The sequence below is a fragment of the Electrophorus electricus genome, chromosome 7, assembly GCF_041902795.1.
Source record: "Electrophorus electricus isolate QZ-2024a chromosome 7, ASM4190279v1, whole genome shotgun sequence".
Lineage (NCBI taxonomy): Eukaryota > Metazoa > Chordata > Actinopteri > Gymnotiformes > Gymnotidae > Electrophorus > Electrophorus electricus.
In genome coordinates, this window is record NC_137503.1 from 17,505,001 (window position 1) to 17,524,869 (window position 19,869).

Sequence of the window (19,869 nt, forward strand, 5' to 3'; positions counted from 1 at the left end):
GCTTCTGGTGTAAGGTAACTTCAGATTTTGTCACAGGAAATTCAATTACCATCAACGCAACTGCGTGATATGTTTAAAAAGTACATGGAATGCTAGTAGAGTTTTTTATTTGCTTGCTCGCGTGTTTGTACAAAAGCGCGGACTTTTCTTTTGTAACCTAACACACTTGCCTTATTTGTTTACCCATTTAGTCAGTTACAGTCGTGCACCCAGCGAACCAGTGCTTGCACATTGTAGTCATTTAAATTATAGTGAATGCCTGTGATGCTGTTTGGATAAACTAACACAGTCATAGAAAGTTTTAAGAGTGATTTGATCACCAGTACTATTGGACATCATGGAAAGGAAGAGGCTTATTTTAGCTGTTTATGTGGAGTTGTTTGGGATGTTTTAGCAAAAAATCATCTTGCACACTTGAGTGACTGATGACTTTGTGTACATCTGGAGATGTCTAGCACACCTAGTGGAAAATACTGTGTAATTTCATATATTATATATTATTGCATTATAGTAAGAGTATTTAATTTTGTACTGTTTTTATGTAGAACCTGCAGGTGGAAAGTGGCAAAAATAGAACCAAATCGAGCTTTTTCGCTTCCTGCAAACATTACTGGTCTGGTAATGTAAAAGCATAGGAGCCTGTTGCTCTCAACATTTCTTGGCATAAAATATTTCTTGGCATTGTTTAGGGTCGCATCTTGTGAGAACATCTCCTGCGTTTGGTCTATTTGGTGCCTTTGTTCTGTACTGAGTTCATACTTCAAATTAACTGCACCAGAGTTCATTTGGAAGCAGACATATACCAACCTGCTCAAGGGATCTCAGTCTGCTCATTTGTTGTAAACCAGAGTGCTCTAATTAACTATACTAACAGAGCAATAAGAAGAGGGTTCATTTTAATTGAAACAAATACATGGTAGCATCACTCCTTTCTGTTATGTGAATAATGCTAATGATATTTCTACTTAATTAATGTTCAATAAATGTATAAAATAATTTCCAGAAACCAGGTACATTTATTCCTGCATGCTTTACAATCAGTAGCCATATACCTCACATTCAAACCCACAAATTATATCCATGTGTGTGGTTACTGATCTATATTATATCTTATTGTGATTACACGTTTCAGATTTTTTGATAATGGGATTCATTTAGAAATTCCCACCACAAGTATTCAGGAAGATGATGCTGATATTTTGCTTTGTAGAGCTGCTGGCTTGAGTTTGTAATCACATAATTGTTCACCACTTCTAAACAAATTAGGGTTAATGAGTTGTAGCAAAGAACTGCTGAAGTTTTAAGCCCTCAATTCTCAATATTGTGTTAAGTGAAATGAAGAATGATTTACTGTTTAAAATACACAATCCACATAGGGCACTTGAATGGTTTAGGGAGGGCTCTTTTTACATTATATTTTAGGACTACACTGATATATTGAGTTCACCCTCTGGAACTGTTACAAGACAAACGTTACTAGTTCTTCAGTAATTAAATGACATTTTTGTCTTAGATCAAGGTCAAGTTTATTTATATAGAGATTTTTACTACACAAGTTGTCACAAAGCAGCTTCACAAATGTATGGGTACATATCCTTATTGAGCAAGCTGAGGTTGACGGAGGCAAGGAAAATCTCCCTAGGTGGGGATTATGAAGAAATCTTAGGAGGACCAAGACTAAAGAGTTAACCTATCCTCCATTGGGTGGCCCAGCTGGTACTAGTCCATACTTTATTATTATTATTATTATTATTACTATATTTTTAGTCCACTTCCATAGCCACTTTCAGTGTAGATATGGAGTGTCAGTTACTCCAGTGAATCTAGGGTGAGTGGGTTGTTTCTGAGATGGCGTTGTGGGTGTATTGGCTGGCGGGGAAGGGGTGTCAGCTGGTGTCATGGGCACATCAACTGACAACTGGAACATTTTCTAAATGTTTTTGTCACCGACAAGCATGACTAGACCACTTGTTTGCATCATCTATTCATTAGCACGCAAATAAAACAAAAAATATGTAGGTTACATTTGTCATGGTACACATTACATAAACAGTCCATATACAGTACACAAGCCTTCAATTAGCGTGTGGCTCTGGCAGGTTTATGTGTAGCAGCACAACTAAAATGGAGGGCCTAAGGATTACCACAGTCCTGATGGCCCTCTGAAATATTGCATTCCATCCAGATCATCATCACAAACTTGAGTAAACGCATGAAGTGGCTGAATGGCAGCATCAGCATCTTGGATGACCAGAAAACTCTATGGGGCTCCAAGCTCTGAACCTTTACATGTAGAAGTCTAACTGAAAGCTTGAGAAAATATTTGGTGTGTGTATGAGTCTTGGATTGAAGCTGGAAGGTTTCTCCATAACTGAGAGGCTTTATAGGAAAGGCGCTACCCCGGCTGTAGGGCTACTAATTTCAGGGACTATGAGTAACCCTGGATTTTGAGAGTGCAGTACAAAATGGGTTATACTATGCAATGAGTTCACTCAGATACTATGGGGCCAGACCATTTAGTGCTTTGTGTGAACAGAAATATTTTAAAATCGATTCAAAATTTAAGTGGCATCCTTTTCAGAGCTAAAAGAACAGGAGTACTGTGGTCAAATTTTCTAAATTTTGTTAGGCTGCTGCGTTTTGTATGAATTGGAGTTTATTTAGCGTCTTTTTAGAGCATCCAATTATAAGACCATTACAGTAATCCAAACTCGATGAGATAAAAGCGTAGACCAATTTTCTCAGCATCTGATAAGGAAAGTGTCTCAGTTTAACAATATTACATAAATGGAAGAAGGAAGTCTTAGTAACAGTGCATATGTGTGTGTTAAATGAAAGGTCCGAGTGAATAGTAACATTAAGTTTTTTACAAATTTGAAAGTTATTGAAAATCCATTAGATAAATTGATTCTTATAGGTTATAGTCCAAGCATGTTCCAACAATTGACTAAACTTCAAATCAAGTATGAGTAAAGTATTTCACAATTTTTAGTTGCCCTTCTAGTATTCTTGTATTTTTTTGCATAGATTTGATAAAACGTTGAGTTTGGAAGTGACTGAGTTTGGAAGTGATACCTAACAATGTCCAAAGTTTGTATTTGAATTTTAATGTTAATGGGCCCATGTTATTTGTGAAGTGTCTTTTATTTTACCAGGGAGTGGTACCTTATTATTTACTCCTCCTATATTTGGTTTCTTTGATAGATAGATAGTTTGTGTTCCTGCATGTGCATTAAGTAGTAGTAGAGGCAGTAGTAGCTCATTGGTTTTTTGACTAGTAATCAGAAGGTTGCCAGTTCAAGCCCCACTGCTGCCAAGTTGCTACTATTGTGCCACTGAGCAAGGCCCTTAACTCTTAATTGCTCAAGTTGTATTCAGACGCAAGTGTCAGCTAAATGCCGTAAATGTAGTAGGTAGTATATGTTTCTGCATGTATATAAGACCAAGAGAATTGGATCCTCATAACTCTCCATATATAGTGTACTGGGTTTGTCATCCCTTTCACCCCCCCCCCCCCCCCAATCCAAATCATTATCTTCTTTGTAATAAGATAAAGTGATGGGGTGTGGTTCTACTTCCTCTTTCTGTTTGTTTATATATTTTATCTTTCTGGAAGCATCTGTTCTCCCCATGCATTGGCATTATTCTAATGCACTCAGTACATCTTTTAATCTACAGCTTAATATGATGATTTTTCATCTGCTCTGGTAGGGGAGAATCATATTTGTCATAAGAGGCTTTATTGTATGTGGTAGATTTACAGTGCAAAAAATAAATGAAATAAAAGACTTTTATCTTTATTCACCCTATCCTTAATACTTGTCTTTTAATCAAGATAAAGCTAAAATTCTTAAAAGGGAAAAAAGAAACTTGACAGAAGAATCTTTCCAAAAACAAACAAAAAACCACAGTAAAGACAATCATGTTGGTTCCCTAGAAATTCATATAAACAAAGATTAACATGCATTACCTTTTATAGTATATAGTAGAGATGCCAAAGTTTGGTCTTGGAGGGCTGGAGCCCAGCAAAGTTTAGCGATTGCTTTATTCAGACCCACCTGCTAAACCAGTTGAATCCAAATCAAATGAATGACTGAGAAGCTGAATCGGGTGCAATTAAACAGGTCAGTAACCAAACCACACTGGCCTCTGTAGTACTGTGACAACACAGCTCTTCATTAAGTAACATTACACACACCTGATTCAACTCATCAATCAATTGCCAAGTTTAATAGGTGTGTCTGTGCAGAGAATTTTGCTGGACTCCAGCCCTCCAGGACTAGACTTTGACACCCCTATTATGTGTTAAATTGTTTGAACAAGCCTAAATAATTGTATTTCATAATCTATTTTAGAATGATAAATTGATTAAGATGTATATGATTAAATTTGTTAAAAAATACAGTTTGTTCCCATCGATATGTGTGTTTCCAAAACCAAATGTTTAATCTTAAAATGCCATGGATTGTAGTTTTGTATGTGTCTGTGTGAATGTCTTCATTTCATGAGCCTTAGCATTCAACCTTGTGAGACTGATATGGCCAACAGGACATTTGATGATTGTTGCTATGGGCTGCTCTTAGTGGGCTCATGTAGTTAATGTTTCTGCACCCAAATATCATGCAGCGTCAATATATGGTGTATTATATTGGTAATTTAATGCCATATTTTCCTCAGAGCATAATTCCATTACCCCCCTCCCCTTTTTACGATGTAAACAAAATACAGTTTTGTTGTTTCATCAGTAATTCCTGGTTTTATTACTTCATGTAGTGTAATGATCCACATCCCCAATATTAAAGATAGGCATGGGTTTGTTGGTAGTGTACAAATTAAACCTTTTATTGGCTTCTTAAAAGTATAACTTAATCCTAATCTCGCTGTATGTAATACTAATGTAGTGTGTGTGTATATATATGTGTGTGTGTGTGTGTGTATATATGTATATATGTATATGTATATATGTATGTATATATATATATATATATATATATATATATATATATATATATATATATATATATGTATATGTATATATATATATATATATATATATATATATATATATATATATATATATATATATATATATATATATATATATATATGTATATGTATATATATATATATATATATATATATATATAATAATACAAGTAATATAATAATAACCAAAAATTATCAACAATATCAGCAACTCATTATAGGGAAGGTAAGACATTTTACATTATGGAATTACTCACTCTTCAACCAAGACAAAAAACAAAAACAAAAAAAGATGACAAAACAAAGAAACAAAATTTCAGAAAGGAAAAAAAAACAAACAGCAGATTAGCAAAATAGCATCTAAAACTGCAAAAATAAACTTGAAATAGTACATGATTGCTGTCTCTGAGGAAGCTGCAGAATAATATAGATGCTCTGCATTTACTCTGATAATATAAATGCTTTGCATTTACTCTGCAGGTATTAACATGGAATAAGTATGTTCCAGCATGAAAGTTGTATTTCTGCTAATGTATGGGATGATGTAGTCTACCATCTTATCCCAAAATGTGTTTTGAACAGATACCAGTGGTTCTAATAGTGTGCCCTAAATCTTTGCAAAAGATTTTGATTTTATTGTACATGGATGGTACATTTAGACTTCACTTGCGAGCAACTACTTCAGTTCCACTGACTGCCACAGTACATTCTTACGCACATGCTATTAAAGTAATTTCTGGTAGTGACAACATAGGACCCATGTGGGGTGAATGTGCAGTATTTGAAACCTACACACATTGCTTGTTAACCAGTTACATTAATTTGCACTCATTGACCAATTATATTTGTTCTGCCTCCAAGGCAGTTTTGAGTTGTGCCTTTGCATATGAGCTCATAATATTGTCTCTGATAGGACCATTTGTTTTTATTTTTGCCTAGTTCCAGCCCAACTCATATTTATAGAATTAGTACATTCAGTGATTAGTACATTAGTGATGTCAGTCTAAATTGGCATTTGACTTTTCAAGGCACTTTAAAACAGATTTTGGTTTTCACAAACTTTACTGCCTCAGTTTTTTGTCGGATGTTTATATGGTATAGTGAAGTACAATTATAAGCATTTCATAAGTTTTTTTTTTTTACTTTTTATTGACAAATACATCCAGTGTAAGCAAAGACTTTTACAGTGTTGACCATTCTTTTTTAAGACTTCTGCAGTTCGCCTTGGCATGCTGGATATCATCTTCTGGGCAAAATCTTGACTGATGGCAATCCATTCTTGCCTGATCAGTACTTGGAGTTGGTCACAGTTTCTGTGTTTTTGTTTGTTCACCCTCTTTTTGAGGATTGACTACAGGTTCTCAATGGGATTGAGATCCGGGGAGTTTCCTGGCAATGGACCCAAAATTTCAATGTTTTGTTCACTAAGCCACTAAGATATTACTCTTACCTTGTGACAAGGTGCTGCGTCATGATGGAAATAGCATTTTCCATCACCAAATTGCTCCTGGATCATTGGGAAAAGTTGCTCTTGGAGGATGTGTTGATATCATTCCTTATTCATGGCAGTGTTCTTAGGCAGTATTTTGAGCAAATCCCATGGGTGAGAGCTTGCTCATGAATGGCAGAAGGCAGGTGTGAGTACATCTACACACAGTGAGACGAAGGCTTTTGGAGGATGGCTTGGTGTCAAGAAGGGCAGCAAAGAAGCCACTTCTCTCCACGAAAAACATCAAGGACAGACTGACATTCTGCAGGAAGTATAGGGATTGGACTGCGGAGGACTTGTGTAAAGTTATTTTCTCTGATGAAGCCCCCTTCAGACTGTTTGGGACATCTGGACAAATTAATTTCTGGAGAAGAAAAGATGAGTGCTACCATGACTCTGGTGTCATGCCAACAGTGAGGCATCTTGAGATTCACCATTCATGTGTGGGGTTGCTTCTCACCCAAGGGAGTGGGATTACTTAGAATTTTGCCTAAAAACACTGCCCTGAAACTGAATATATTTGTCAATAAAAAGTTAAAAAACTTATCAAATGCTTATAATTTTACTCCACTATACCATTAAAAAAAACAAAAAAAAAAACAAAAACAAAACTGAGCCAGTAATCTTTGTGAAAACCAAAATTTGTGTCTCAAAGCCTTTGGCCATGACTATACATTACCAATCATTCTCTCAGCATTCTGTTAATGTCTTTTCATAGATATAGATATTCACCTTATAGCACACATCCTTCTACTTTCTTTTAATTATAGAACAAACTTGCCTACTTGTTTCCCTTCTTCCATTTAGGTAATGCAGAAAAGCGTATATCCCCACTTGTCAGCTTAATTTATGACAATTATCCAAGTATCAGCCCTGCTAAATCATCACAACTTCTTTAAAAAGCGCAAATACAGAATGACTGAATACAAAAAAGGATTGAACTAGCTTACTCTCTGCCTTGATCTAACCCAGTTTCATTTGTAGGTAGACTACACAGCAATTAATGTATAAACTGGTACAATTATTTTAAATAGGTAACAATTTACTGAAAGGCACTGTTTTGAAGGCTCCATGATACCTACATAAAGACTTCATGACAACTGAGTTAAACATTCTGTAACAAATCAGAATCAGCTAGATGCTTGTGGATGTGCATTTAAAAGTGAAAAGGCTATCTGATAATGTAGTCAAACAAGCCAAAATCAAAAACAGAACAGTAAGATTTCCAAGCCAGAGGAACATCAGGTAGAGGGTCAAACCAGTCCAGGTCAGTGGGTTGAGTGTGGTTGAGTGTGGAGGTCCACCTGACTCCCCTGGAGTTCTGGAAAATTTTGTTGTTTAGACCGTCTTAAAGGGCTGGTGGGACTAATGATTTATAACATTTCTGTAATGGCAGTGACCATGAGCAACGCCAAAATAAATAAATAAATAAACAATTTAGCATGTGTATTCTATGTTTGGCACTCTTTTTTTTTTTTTTAATATCTTAACTTTCAACTTCTAGTTTACAGATTATATATGTGATTTGCTTTGTTGTTTGCCTTGTTATAATCCAACCTAAATATATATTGCACAATCCCACAGCATTCTTATCTTAATTCATTTTTAGCAAAGTATTCATCTCATATATTCTCCACAGGTTACCCTATAGTACACACAGAAATACAGTCAAGTCTGTGACACTTGTGTAAGAAAAATCTGGGGAATTGTCCAATGAATAGAAAATACTTTATCATACCTGCATTACCGCAATGCATATATACATGCTTAAGGTTCAAATTGATTTAGAAAAGAGAAAACTGCAATGTCCAAAGGTCTAGCGGCCTCTACAGGATGTGCTACCTTCTAAAATGGTCAGTTCAATGAATTGAACAGAGTGGGTGTCTGGATTGATTGGAGGGAAGTAAAGAATGTAAATGTACTTTGTGGCTTTCCACACAGACACAACACAATACAGTACTCAATATTTGTTCAACATTTCACTTATTCAATTTTAATTAATAATGAAACATTTTATCTTTCTGAAAAGCAATTCAGTCATGCACAGGTGCAAATTTAGCACTAAGAAAATACCTTCATAAATAATACCAAGTAAGCAGATGAACCACTGAAGTATACTGATAATTTTCACCATTCAGTTCCGAACAGTTTTGCTAAATATTTTTTCTATCACAGGACAACATATATGAAGGTCAATATTATTTTAAATGTTTATAAATTGTTTTATAATTATCTTAATTGTTGATAAATGGTTTACTTGATATGTTTAAGTTTTTGGTATAGTATGATTTCAGTTTTGGTTATAGCATATTCTAATCTCTTGTTAGGATTACCATAAATACAATTTTGAATCTACTAATGCAAACCTGTTTGGTGAATGTAAAAAGTTTTACTATTTAGAGTGAAATAAAATCAAGCCTCTGAACTGACAAATGTAGCTGGGGCTATAATTCACATATACACTTTTTTGTATTCTGTATTCTTTTTATACCTACATGTGCATTTCTCTTGGTTTCTGACTTTGTGCTGAAAAAATAAGGAAAAAAAGTTTGTAGAGTTTGATAGTCATGTATAACCTAAGCACGCATTACTATATTAAATGACATCTTACAATCATGTACAAGATGTACTACAAATTTATATATATGAAGCAAAAATAATTCTTATGATTAAATTGACAAACAACATATTTCTTCTGTGAAGTATTGTGAACAGCTTGATGAGTTCTCTCTTTCTCTATTGCTTATAGTGAGATACCTACTAAAATACAGTGTTAGTCCTGATCTCTGTAATGAAGATGGTCTCACTGCAATGCACCAGGTAAGTCCTCAAACCCAAAGTCTAACAAATCTGTTTGAACATGGACATTATTGGAATACTTTGGATCATCAAAATGGGCCTGTGCCATTTTAGGCTATGCCAGTATAACTACACTGTGTGCACAGTTGTTGGGCAAGAGATTATTGTGACCTTATCATTTTTATACATATTTTCCAACTCCAAGCTATATAAACTAGAATGCTTATTGGATTTAAGCATACCAGGTGATGTATTTGTATAATGAGGGAGAGTGTGGCCTAAGGAGATCAACAATCTTAAAAAGATATTGAGGCGAGATCACATTTTGTTGCAAGTAGTCAACAGGGCTACAAGAAATTTGTTGAGAAAAAAAATATGCAAATTAACTGCCAAAGATTTGAGAAGAATCAAAATTTGAAGCAGACAGGAGCCCATTATCCTCCAGGGCTGTCATATTCCAGAACTGCAACCTACCTACAGTGCCCAGAAGTACAAGGTGTTCAGTACTCAGAGACATGGCCAAGGTAGGGAAGGCTGAAACCCAACCACCACTGAACAAGACAAATAAGGTGAAACGTCAAGACCGAGCCAAGAAATAGCAGAAAATTCTTCAAAGTTTTTATGGACTGATAAGATGAGTGACTCTTGATGGACCAGATGGATTGGCCTGTAGCTGAGTCAATAACAGGCACAGAGCTCTACTTCGACTCAGATGCCAGCAATGTGGAATTGGGGTACTGCTATGGGCTGTTATTATTAAAGATGAGCTAGTTGGACCTTTTTAGGTTGAAGATGGACTCAAAATCAATTCCCAAATCTACTGCCAGTTTTTAGAAGACACTTTCTTCAAGCAGTGGTACAGGAAAAATCTGCATCTTTCAAGAAGGCCATGATTTTTATGCAGGACAATGTTCCATCGAATTGCATGCATTGAAGTACTCCACTGCGTGGCAAGCTAGTAAAGGCCTTAAAGATGAAAGAATAATGACATGGTCCCCTTCCTCACCTGACCTAAACTCTATTAAGAACTTGTGTGCCCTTCTTAAATGGAAAATTTATGGTGACCAGTACAGCTCTCTGAACAGTGTCTTGGAGGCTGTGGTTGCTGCTGCACAAAAAGTTGATCGTCAGCAGATTAAGAAACTGACAGACTCCATGAATGGAAAGTTTATGACTGTTATTGAATAGAAGGGAGTCTATATTGGTCACTGATTCTATTTATTTATTTAATATTTTAAATGTCAGAAATGTGTTTGTAAATTTAGAGTCTTGTTTATTATTCTCACTTTAAACAAATGAGATGGGGAAAATTTCAGTTTTTCCTTTAATTGCATAATGAATCTGAACTCTAATAGTTGCCCAATAATTATGCACACACAGATATTCTCCTAAGAAAGCCAAAACCTCACTTACTTTCTTAAATTCAGGTTTGAGTTTTATTAACCTTTTGGATTGACCGAGAGCACTGTAGTTGTTCAATAATAAAATGAAACCTCAAAAATACAACTTTCCTAATAATTGTGCACACAGTGTAATACCTACAGCATAATTTAATTAAGTATAATTCCTTTTAAAAGAAGGTGCCATGTTGCACTTCATCCTTATGGACCGTCAAGTCAAGTCAAATTGATTTATATAGTGCTTTTTACAATAAATGTTGTCACAAAGCAGCTTTACAAATGTCTGAGTCCAACAGTGAAAATGAGAATGAGTCTCACTTACTGCTGCCAAATTTAGTCAGCGACCCCAAAGGGTTTCAAAGTACTATTGCTATGAAACCAATTTGCAAAACTGAATTGAATTTTTCAGAACCAAGTTCAATATTACATTAGCATATTTACATAAGAGTGTGCATCCTATATAATGACTGAGTTTCCTGAATTTGTGAGTAAATGCACACCCACAACAGCTCTGTCTGAGCATTCCACAACCTTTCAGGTTCACCAGTTAAAATATATGTATAAATGCACTTATGGTTGGCCACAAATCGAAAGTCACTGTTCCACCAGGGGTAGTTGTTTTAAGCTGGAAAGCATGGCTTCCTCTAGAATTTCATCACAAACTGGCACTAAAGTAGTTAACACTGCACAAAGAGTGAAACCCAACCCAGCAGTTAAACTGATATGCTATAAACTGCGATGCTTGCTATTTGCGATCAGGGCTGCAGGTTCTGAGGTACTAGACCATCTGCTGAAGTCTGCCATCATTGAGAAAAAGGCAAAAGAAGACGGGGGGGCCAACATATGACTTTACATGGACACAGTAGTGACATTACAGCCTTCATCACACATGATGGCCTAATGTCAAATTCAAAGGCAAATTTATTTATATAGTGCTTTTTACAACATATTGTCACAAAGCATGTTTACAAATGTCTGAATCCAAGCCCCCAGAGAGCAAGCCAAGGGCGACAGTGGCAAAGAAAAACTCCTAGAGCATGAGGAAGAAATCTTGAAAGGAACCAAGACTTAAAGTGGGGGGGCCATCCTCCTTTGGCCGACAACAGACACCACAATAGTAATAATATAGACGATAAGGAGCAGAATAAGTAGTGAAAGAGAAAATACGTAATAATAAAATGAAAAAATAAGCAATTAATCCAGTTTAGTAGTAATTAGTCCAGTTTTCTGGTCCCATTGGTGTGGACATGTCTGAAACCCATCCCACACAAGAATGTCCATCAAGGGCAATGGAGAAGTAGTTGGCTGGGGTGGAGTTGTAGTGGGCTACAGTAGGGGACATTAGGGGTGGTGGGAGTAGCCATGGCAGCTGAGACGGATTGAGGCTTAGTAACCTTATGACCTCAGAGGTAGATGTACCTCAGCAGAAAGAGAGAATATATTATTAAGCATGTCCAGGTATAAGGGTGTGTAAATTATGGAACAATAATGTACAATGATGTACTCTGGCAGATCTAGTAATTGCAGCATGGCTAAAAGGATAGAGCCAGAAGTAAGCACAGGCACGAGAGCACTCTGGAACATCAGCATGCTGCCGCTATCAATCAACAAATTTCAGTGACAAAAGAGAGGTGACGTGACAGCATCATAACATCCCAGTTTACCATAACTCTCAATGCCCATGGACCCCCAGATATACACTTTTAGCTAAGATGGGAAGTAGTTAATAAACATATCCAAGATAAAAAGAAATATGCAAGATCACACACAATTCAATAGACTGTTCTAGTTCTAGTAATAATTCTGGCTGCTGCATTTTGAACTAGCTGGAGCTTTTTTAGGCACTTAGTGGTACAGCCAGATAGTAAGGCATTACAGTAGTCCAATCTTGAAATGATAAATGCATGGGCTAGCTTTTCTGAATCATGTGAGGAGCATATGTTCCTAATCTTTGCAATGTTCCTGAGCTGGAGAAAGGTGGTCCTAGAAATATTATTTACATGTGCTTTGAATCCATAGTTACTCCAAGATCTTTAACTGTTAGAGAAGATGTGATTGGGAGACCATAGAGGTTCATTAGTGAATTAGTGAGTGAGGAGCTAGCTGTTTATTGGTCTAATAGAACCACTTCTGTTTTGTCAGGATTAAGTGAGAGAAAGTTCCTCAACATCCACTGTCTGACATCCTTCATACATTCCTCAATAATACTAAGATGAGGTATGTACTCTGGTTTGGCTGAGATATATGGCTAAGTATCATCAGCGTAGCAGTGGAATCTGGCACAGTGTTAATGTCACCTAGCATTTATAAAGAAAAAAGCAAAGGACCTAGAACAGATCCTTGTGGGACACCATATGCTGAGAGGTCTCCATTTATGTTAACAAACTGGTAGCGACCAGCTAGATAAGATTTAAACCAGGACAGGGCTATTCCCCTAATCCCAACAACATTTTAGAGTCTATCTAGTAAAATGTTGTGATCTATAGTGTCAAATGCTGCATTCAGATCAAGCAATATAAGCCAAGAGACATAACCCTGGTCAGAAGCCAACAACAGGTCATTAACTACTTTAATCACTGCTGTCTCCAAACTATGATGAGGCCTAAACCCTGACTGAAAGACTTCATGTATCTGGTTCTGATTTAAATATGATCTTAGCTGCTGAGCTACAGCTTTTTCTAGGATCTTGGAAATAAATGGAAGGTTGGAGATCAGCTGACAGGATTTTTTTTATAAGTGGTCTGATTACTGCTAATTTAAATGATTTAGGTGTGTTGTCAATGTTCAAGGATTATTTTAATAAATTTAGTAAAGGTTCAATTACTTCAGGTAGGATTTCCTTAAGAAAGTGTGTGGGCAGTGAAGCTAGTAAGCAAGTGGAGGATTTTGAGCGTGAGACCAGAAATGTATGTTCTGGCTCTTAGATAGGTGTAATGGATTCTAGAGTCTTTTTTGGCTTTACTGTTCTGATCTCTAAGTAGCAACCCTATGTCACATTAATACTCTGAATGTTATCTCTAATGTGCTTAATTGTCTCATTGAAGAAACTACTATGTGATGTAATCTAAGCATTGGTGTCAGTTTTATTCATAGTTAGGTTGTACTAAATAAAAATCTAGGATTATTTTTATTTCCTATTAGGGTTGAGAGAGAAGCTGTTCAAGCAGTAATACGTGCCTTTCTATCTTTGAGAAGGCTCTCCTTCCTTGCAAGCTGGAAGACTACAAGTTTAGTGTGGTGCCATTTATATTCTTTTTTCGAGTGTGATCATTATATTAAAGTACAAATTTTTTTGTCCCTAATTTTTTTTATTCTTAAGTGGAGCAACATCAGTGAGTGTGCAGAGGAATACTGATTCTAAGCATTCAGTCATTTGATCAAGTTCCATGGGGTTTGAGGGTATCCTAGTTGTAAATGAGTCTGGGAGATGCATAATAAATCTAGATGCAGTGGCTGATGTTATCATGCATCTGGTGTGGTAGTGAGTCAAAGTTACTATATTGTGGCTCATATGTAGTTCAAATGAAATGAGGAAATGTTCTGAGATAGCATCAGACTTGTTGTATAACTGTTCTCTATGTCTACACCATATGTCAGTACTAAATCAATTGTATGTCCACAAGAGTGTGTGGGATCTCTTATACATTGGGTGAAACCAGTTGATTCTAATAGAGAACTAAAGGCCAATCTCAGAAACTAGTCTTGGGCACTATCAAAGTGAATATTGAAATTAGATTAGAGAGGAAATCTGTAAATGCATTAATAAATTCTGAGTAGGGTCCTGGTGGCCTGTAGATGCTAATTAGTTGAAGAGGCAGTGTGGGCTTCCTATCGCCGGCTACATCATCTATCTTAGAAAAAATCATTTCAAAGGAAATTATAACCAGCTTTCTGGTTTATGCCTAATGTAGCAGCACGCTCCCTGGTAGGATGGATACCATTCTGCCATAAAAGTCCAGGCTTGGCCTTGAATGTGGTCCAATTATCTATAAACCCCACATTGTTTTGTGAGCACCACTTGGACATCCAGCAGTTCAGCCAAGATTACTGGCCGTATGTTATATCGCTGCACTGCATTGGGATGGGACCAGAGCAAGCTACAGCATCGGACATCACCTTCACTATTTAACATGCCTCTGCAATATTATTTTTAGTAATCTATGACTGGCAAAGGCATATATGATTAGCTCCTATGTGAATGACTATCTTGGAAAATGTATGCTTGCCTAAGACCTTAAGATTACCTGCATGTCTGGCACCCTGACCCCCGGTATACATATAACTACTGCTGCTGGTGTCCAGACTGTTAGAAACTGGTTCAAAGTGACCAGTCCTTCAGGTTCCATCTCCTCCAAGTTACCCTATGCCATCCGTCCTCTGTAGCCGGATCCAGGGAAGTCAAGAGACACTGACACCAAGGTAGTGAATCAAGAGAGTTCCACTTTATTGAGGAAAGTACAGAGTATATATGTGTCCTTTATCTACTATCTAAATCTACAGGATGACAGGGAAAAGTGAGGCATGTTCTAAGGGTCTACGTAGAAAGGAAAGAGACAAGGTTAGTAAAGATTAGATATTCTCTGCATGAACGAGCCACGAGCTGTTCCCGTGCCCGCCATGAGCCACTCCTGTGCTTAAGAGAGAGAGAGAAAGAGAAAAGGAGGGGTAAAGGAGACAAGAACAGGGAGCGGATGACCTTGAGTGACCAGCTCGTGGTCAAGCCGCCCTGTCATGGCTGATAGGCAGAGACCTTGCGTTGGGTGCCTGAAGACAGAAAGGTCCCAGTATCTAACACTACTCCCTTTGATTCCAAAGGAATCACATATCAGTATATAGACCTTTCTCATAAGCAGGCACCACGGCAACATTGGCATGAATAATCACATAGGTAGAAATGCGAGTTATGAAAGAACACAGCAGTGACAATAAGCAGGGTCCACAAACAAGAATCAACACAATAATCAGGAGTACGGGAAAACATATGTTGATGAGCCAAGATCCCTAAGGGCTGACAAGGTCAGTTAACCAACTGAACCAAGAATCATCGGTGGGTGGAAGCTCAGCAATAGCAGTCTTCATATGCGAAATGATGTCAGTAATGTTGTTATAGTAACTAGGGATGTCAAAGCAACACGTTTCATTAATGACCTTGCAGATGCCTCCCTCCTTTGCTAAGAGGAGATCTAGGGTTAGTGGTATGGCTCTTATCTACCTCATCACTGATCAATGCCAGGGCGTTTTCAGTCCTATTGGCTAAATTGGCTACCATGCCAAACCATTCATTTTATTAAAGGCTGCCGTAATTCCTCCTCCCAGGAACAAACTCCAACCCATGTTCGCTCCAGGGTTAGTCCTATTTTATAAGAGCTATTTTGTTTTAAGTGACGTTCATTCACACAATGAGTACCAAGGTATAGTGTATAGTGACTTTGTGTGCTTTTGGAGAGGTTTTTTGGGCCCTTTGGAGATGTCTAGGACACCTAGTGGAAAATACTGTGTAGCTCCTGAGTAATTTCATGTATATGACGAGCATTTCATTCATTCAAAGCATTTCACTCTTGTTCTTAGAAACTCATTTATTATCGGCCACCAACAGAAGATTAAACAGCAATTAAAAACAAAACGTCAGAGCTACCAAAATAAAATTTGGTATAGTTATCATTTTGAAAAACAATTTCCCTGGAGTCTAGTGGGGAAAGGCTGTAGGCTGAAGAATGATGAATTAATGGAGAAAAGTATTGTTAATGTAGTTTTCTTGAAGGCATGAATAGAACTGTATGAGTGGTAATGACAATTGATGGCTGAGAGTAACCAGGGCAGACACCTTGTAAAGATTTTAGTTATAATTTAATGTTTTCATTTTATTGTTGAGAAACAGATAATTGATGAGAAACAGATAATTCTATATTGATTATATCAATACTACAGATTTCTGCCTCACATTTCTAGTTTGTCCTGACACTCAGACCTTCTCACAGAGGCCTTGCAAGATGTCCATTCAAAGCTGTTAAGTTCCTTTAGCCAGTAGGCAGTAATCATGCCAGTCCTGGGTGTTGCCCACTTTTTCTTGTTTGTGACCTGCTTTTATATATATATATAGCTCCGGAAAAAAATGAGACCACTCCAATTTTTATTTTATTTTTTTTTTAAATCAGCATGTCCACATGTACAGCAGCCATTCCATTCAAGTGTTTGTTGAATTCCTTCACAGACACATCTCATTCTACTTAATGAGATGCTGAATAGGTGATCACCTTAACAAAATCCTATTCTAATGAGCAACAGTATAAAAACCACTGCTGCTGTCATCACTGTTCTCTTGCTATAGAACCAGCTGGAGGGGAAAAGCAGTGCTAGGACTACCCAAAAACTAAGTGTAGTCAAAATACAGCTACAGACCATGCCAAAAGAGTTTAAAAGAAAGGTTCCTAATGAGGAAAAGAAGGGTTCAATTGTAGCTTTACTGGCAGAGGGATACAGTGAGCATCAGGTTGCTTCAGGTTGATGTTATCAGTTTGATAAGAGCAAGGTCAAGCAGCAAACACATGGGACGACAGCTACAGACTGGCAGAGGTCGAAAACGACTTTCTACCGACTGTGATAGCCACCTCATTCGGATGTCACTTAACAACCATAAGATGATGTCAAGTGACCTACAAAAATAATGGCATGCAGAAACTGGGGTGAATTGCACAACGAGGACAGTTCAAAACAGGCTTCTGGAGGCAGGGCTGAAGTCGTGCAAAGCTAGAAAAAAAGCCCTTCATCAATGAGAAGCAAAGAAGAGCCAGACTGAAGTTTGCAAAAGACCATAAGGATTAGACCATAGAGGACTGGAGTAAGGTCATCATCTCTGATGAGTGCAATTTTCAGTTTTGTCCAACACCTGGTCATGTAAAGGTTAGATGGAGACCTGACGAGGCCTACAATCCAGAGTGTCTCACATCCACTGGGACATTTGGTGCAGGATTGGTGATGATCTGGGGATGTTTCAGCAATGCTGGAATCGGGCAGATTTGTCTTTGTGAAGGACACATGAATCAAGCCACTTACAAAACTGTGCTGGAAGAAAACTTGCTTCCTTCTGCTCTGACAATGTTCCCCAACTCTGATGATTGGTTTTTTCAGCAGGACAATGCTCCATGTCACACAACCAGGTCAATCAAAGTGTGGATGAGGGACCACCAGATCAAGACCCTATCATGGCCAGCCCAATCTCCAAACCTGAACCCCACTGAAAACCTCTGGAATGTGATCAAGAGGAAGATGGATGGTCACAAGCCGTCAAACAAAGCCGAGCTCCTGGAATTTCTGTGCCAGGAGTGGCGTAAAGTTACCGAACAGCAATGTGAAAGACTGGTGGAAAGCATGCCAAGACACATGAAAGCTGGGCTGTTCCACCAAATATTGATTTCTTGACTCATCCTAAGTTGAAATATTAGTACTGTGTTGTTTGTAAATTAATATGTGCTTGTTTTCTTTGCATTATTTGTGGTCTGAAATTTCTGTAACTGTTTTGTTATTTTGACTATTAGTCATTTTCATAAAAAAACATGCTCTAAAATACAATATTTTTATCTGGAATTTGGAATGTTGCCAGTAGTTTATAGAATAAATCCAAACTGCTCAGCCTGGTCAAACACATACCCATCAATTGTAAAACTAGAGAAACTGATTTTGTAGTGGTCTTTTATTTTTTTCCGGAGATTATGGCTTTATGAGCATGATAGTTTTGGGTTTGGGGAGAGCAGGATCAAGTGTATATCTGCTGATGTGGTGACACTGTTAGACATGTGTGATAAGTATCCACAGTGGATTATTTGTACCCTGCCAACAAATGACCTCCTTTCCCTGATGTTTGAGACAGTTCAGACTGTGCCCAAGGGAAAGAAGCATAGGAAGAATAAGTCTAAGGGCCAGCCTGATTCTGCTCCTGGGTTGGAGATTTCTGCCCAGCCAGTTCCTGTTCCTGTTTCTGGTGTGAAGGATACTGCCCAGTCGGTTCCTGTTCCTGGTGTGAAGTACACACCAAAAGGCTACTTCACGTGGGCCTCCTGTGACACCGAGGACACGTGAGGCCGCATCTCGCACCCCACCATTGACTCCTGAGGCCTCTTTGTTGTCCTCCCAGACCCCAGTGACTCCTGTACCCTCTGTGGCGGCTATGTCAGCACCTGTGCCCATCCCTATATTCCTCCCGTCACCTGTTGCTGATGGAATGTTAATGGCTGTTGTTATTCATGTTTCAGTTCCTGTGGTTATGCATGTGTCAATCCCATTGTCTGCCTCTGTTTCAATCCCTGTACCTTTAACTGTTCTCAGTGCCAGTGTCTGACTATGTTCCTGTCCCTGTGTCATTTGTAAAATCCATAATTCGTTCTGTTTTACAGCATCCTATTTTGTCCATGTTTCCAGTGTCTTTATCTTGGCTCTGTTTCTTGGTTCTTTGCTGTTATATCTAGTTTTGTTTTGGGGTCAGTATCCAGATAGCAGTCCAATAGGACAAACAAACTAGGTAGGGATAAGGCTGAGACGATAATCCAAAAACAAAATAAGTTGTTAATACTGGAAAGACAGTCAGAGATACCACTCAGTTCACACATACATGCCATAGCAATACTTCACAAAGAAATGAGCAGAACTAATGAGAAACAGATGAGAACAATCAGTAATCCAGATCTGATGAGTGTGTGATTGGCAGAACCAAAAGGAGTGACAGGAGAGGTGGCAACAGGTGAATGCTGGGAGCTAGAGTTCAGGTTAGGAAGCGTGACAACAATCTTTTGTTTTAACCTTCCACATTCCTTCTATTTCTTCTATGAGCCCCTGATATTTTTTCAACTTTTCATATTCTTTCATTTTTATGTTTAAATCACTTGGGACTGCCACATCTATTACCACTTTTTTTGCATCTTCTCTACTACTATTTCTGGTTGGCTGTCCACTACTTGCTTATGTGTCTGGATCAAGATGTCCCACAGGGTCTTAGTCTTGTTGTTCTCCACCACTCATATTTCCTCCCATTTGCAATGAGGTTTCCAGTTCATATGCCTTGTATTTGTACTTCTGCTATATGTGGGTGTACATTTCAAGGAGAGGCTTAACTTGCCATAGCATCTTTTTTGCTTCCATAGTGATCACATCTCCTATCTGACACAGGCACTCCATCATCAGTTTGTGCTTTGTAGCCACTGC

At 37.7% G+C, this 19,869-nt stretch overlaps 1 protein-coding gene across 1 annotated transcript in view; it reads left to right on the forward strand.

Moving 5' to 3' along the window:
• The window catches only part of ppp1r16b (protein phosphatase 1, regulatory subunit 16B), a 79,325-nt gene that overhangs the window by 20,318 nt on the left and 39,138 nt on the right, over positions 1-19,869 (forward strand). The window contains 1 exon segment of the mRNA XM_081716883.1: positions 9,225-9,295. Coding sequence (XP_081573009.1) covers positions 9,225-9,295 — 71 coding nt within the window.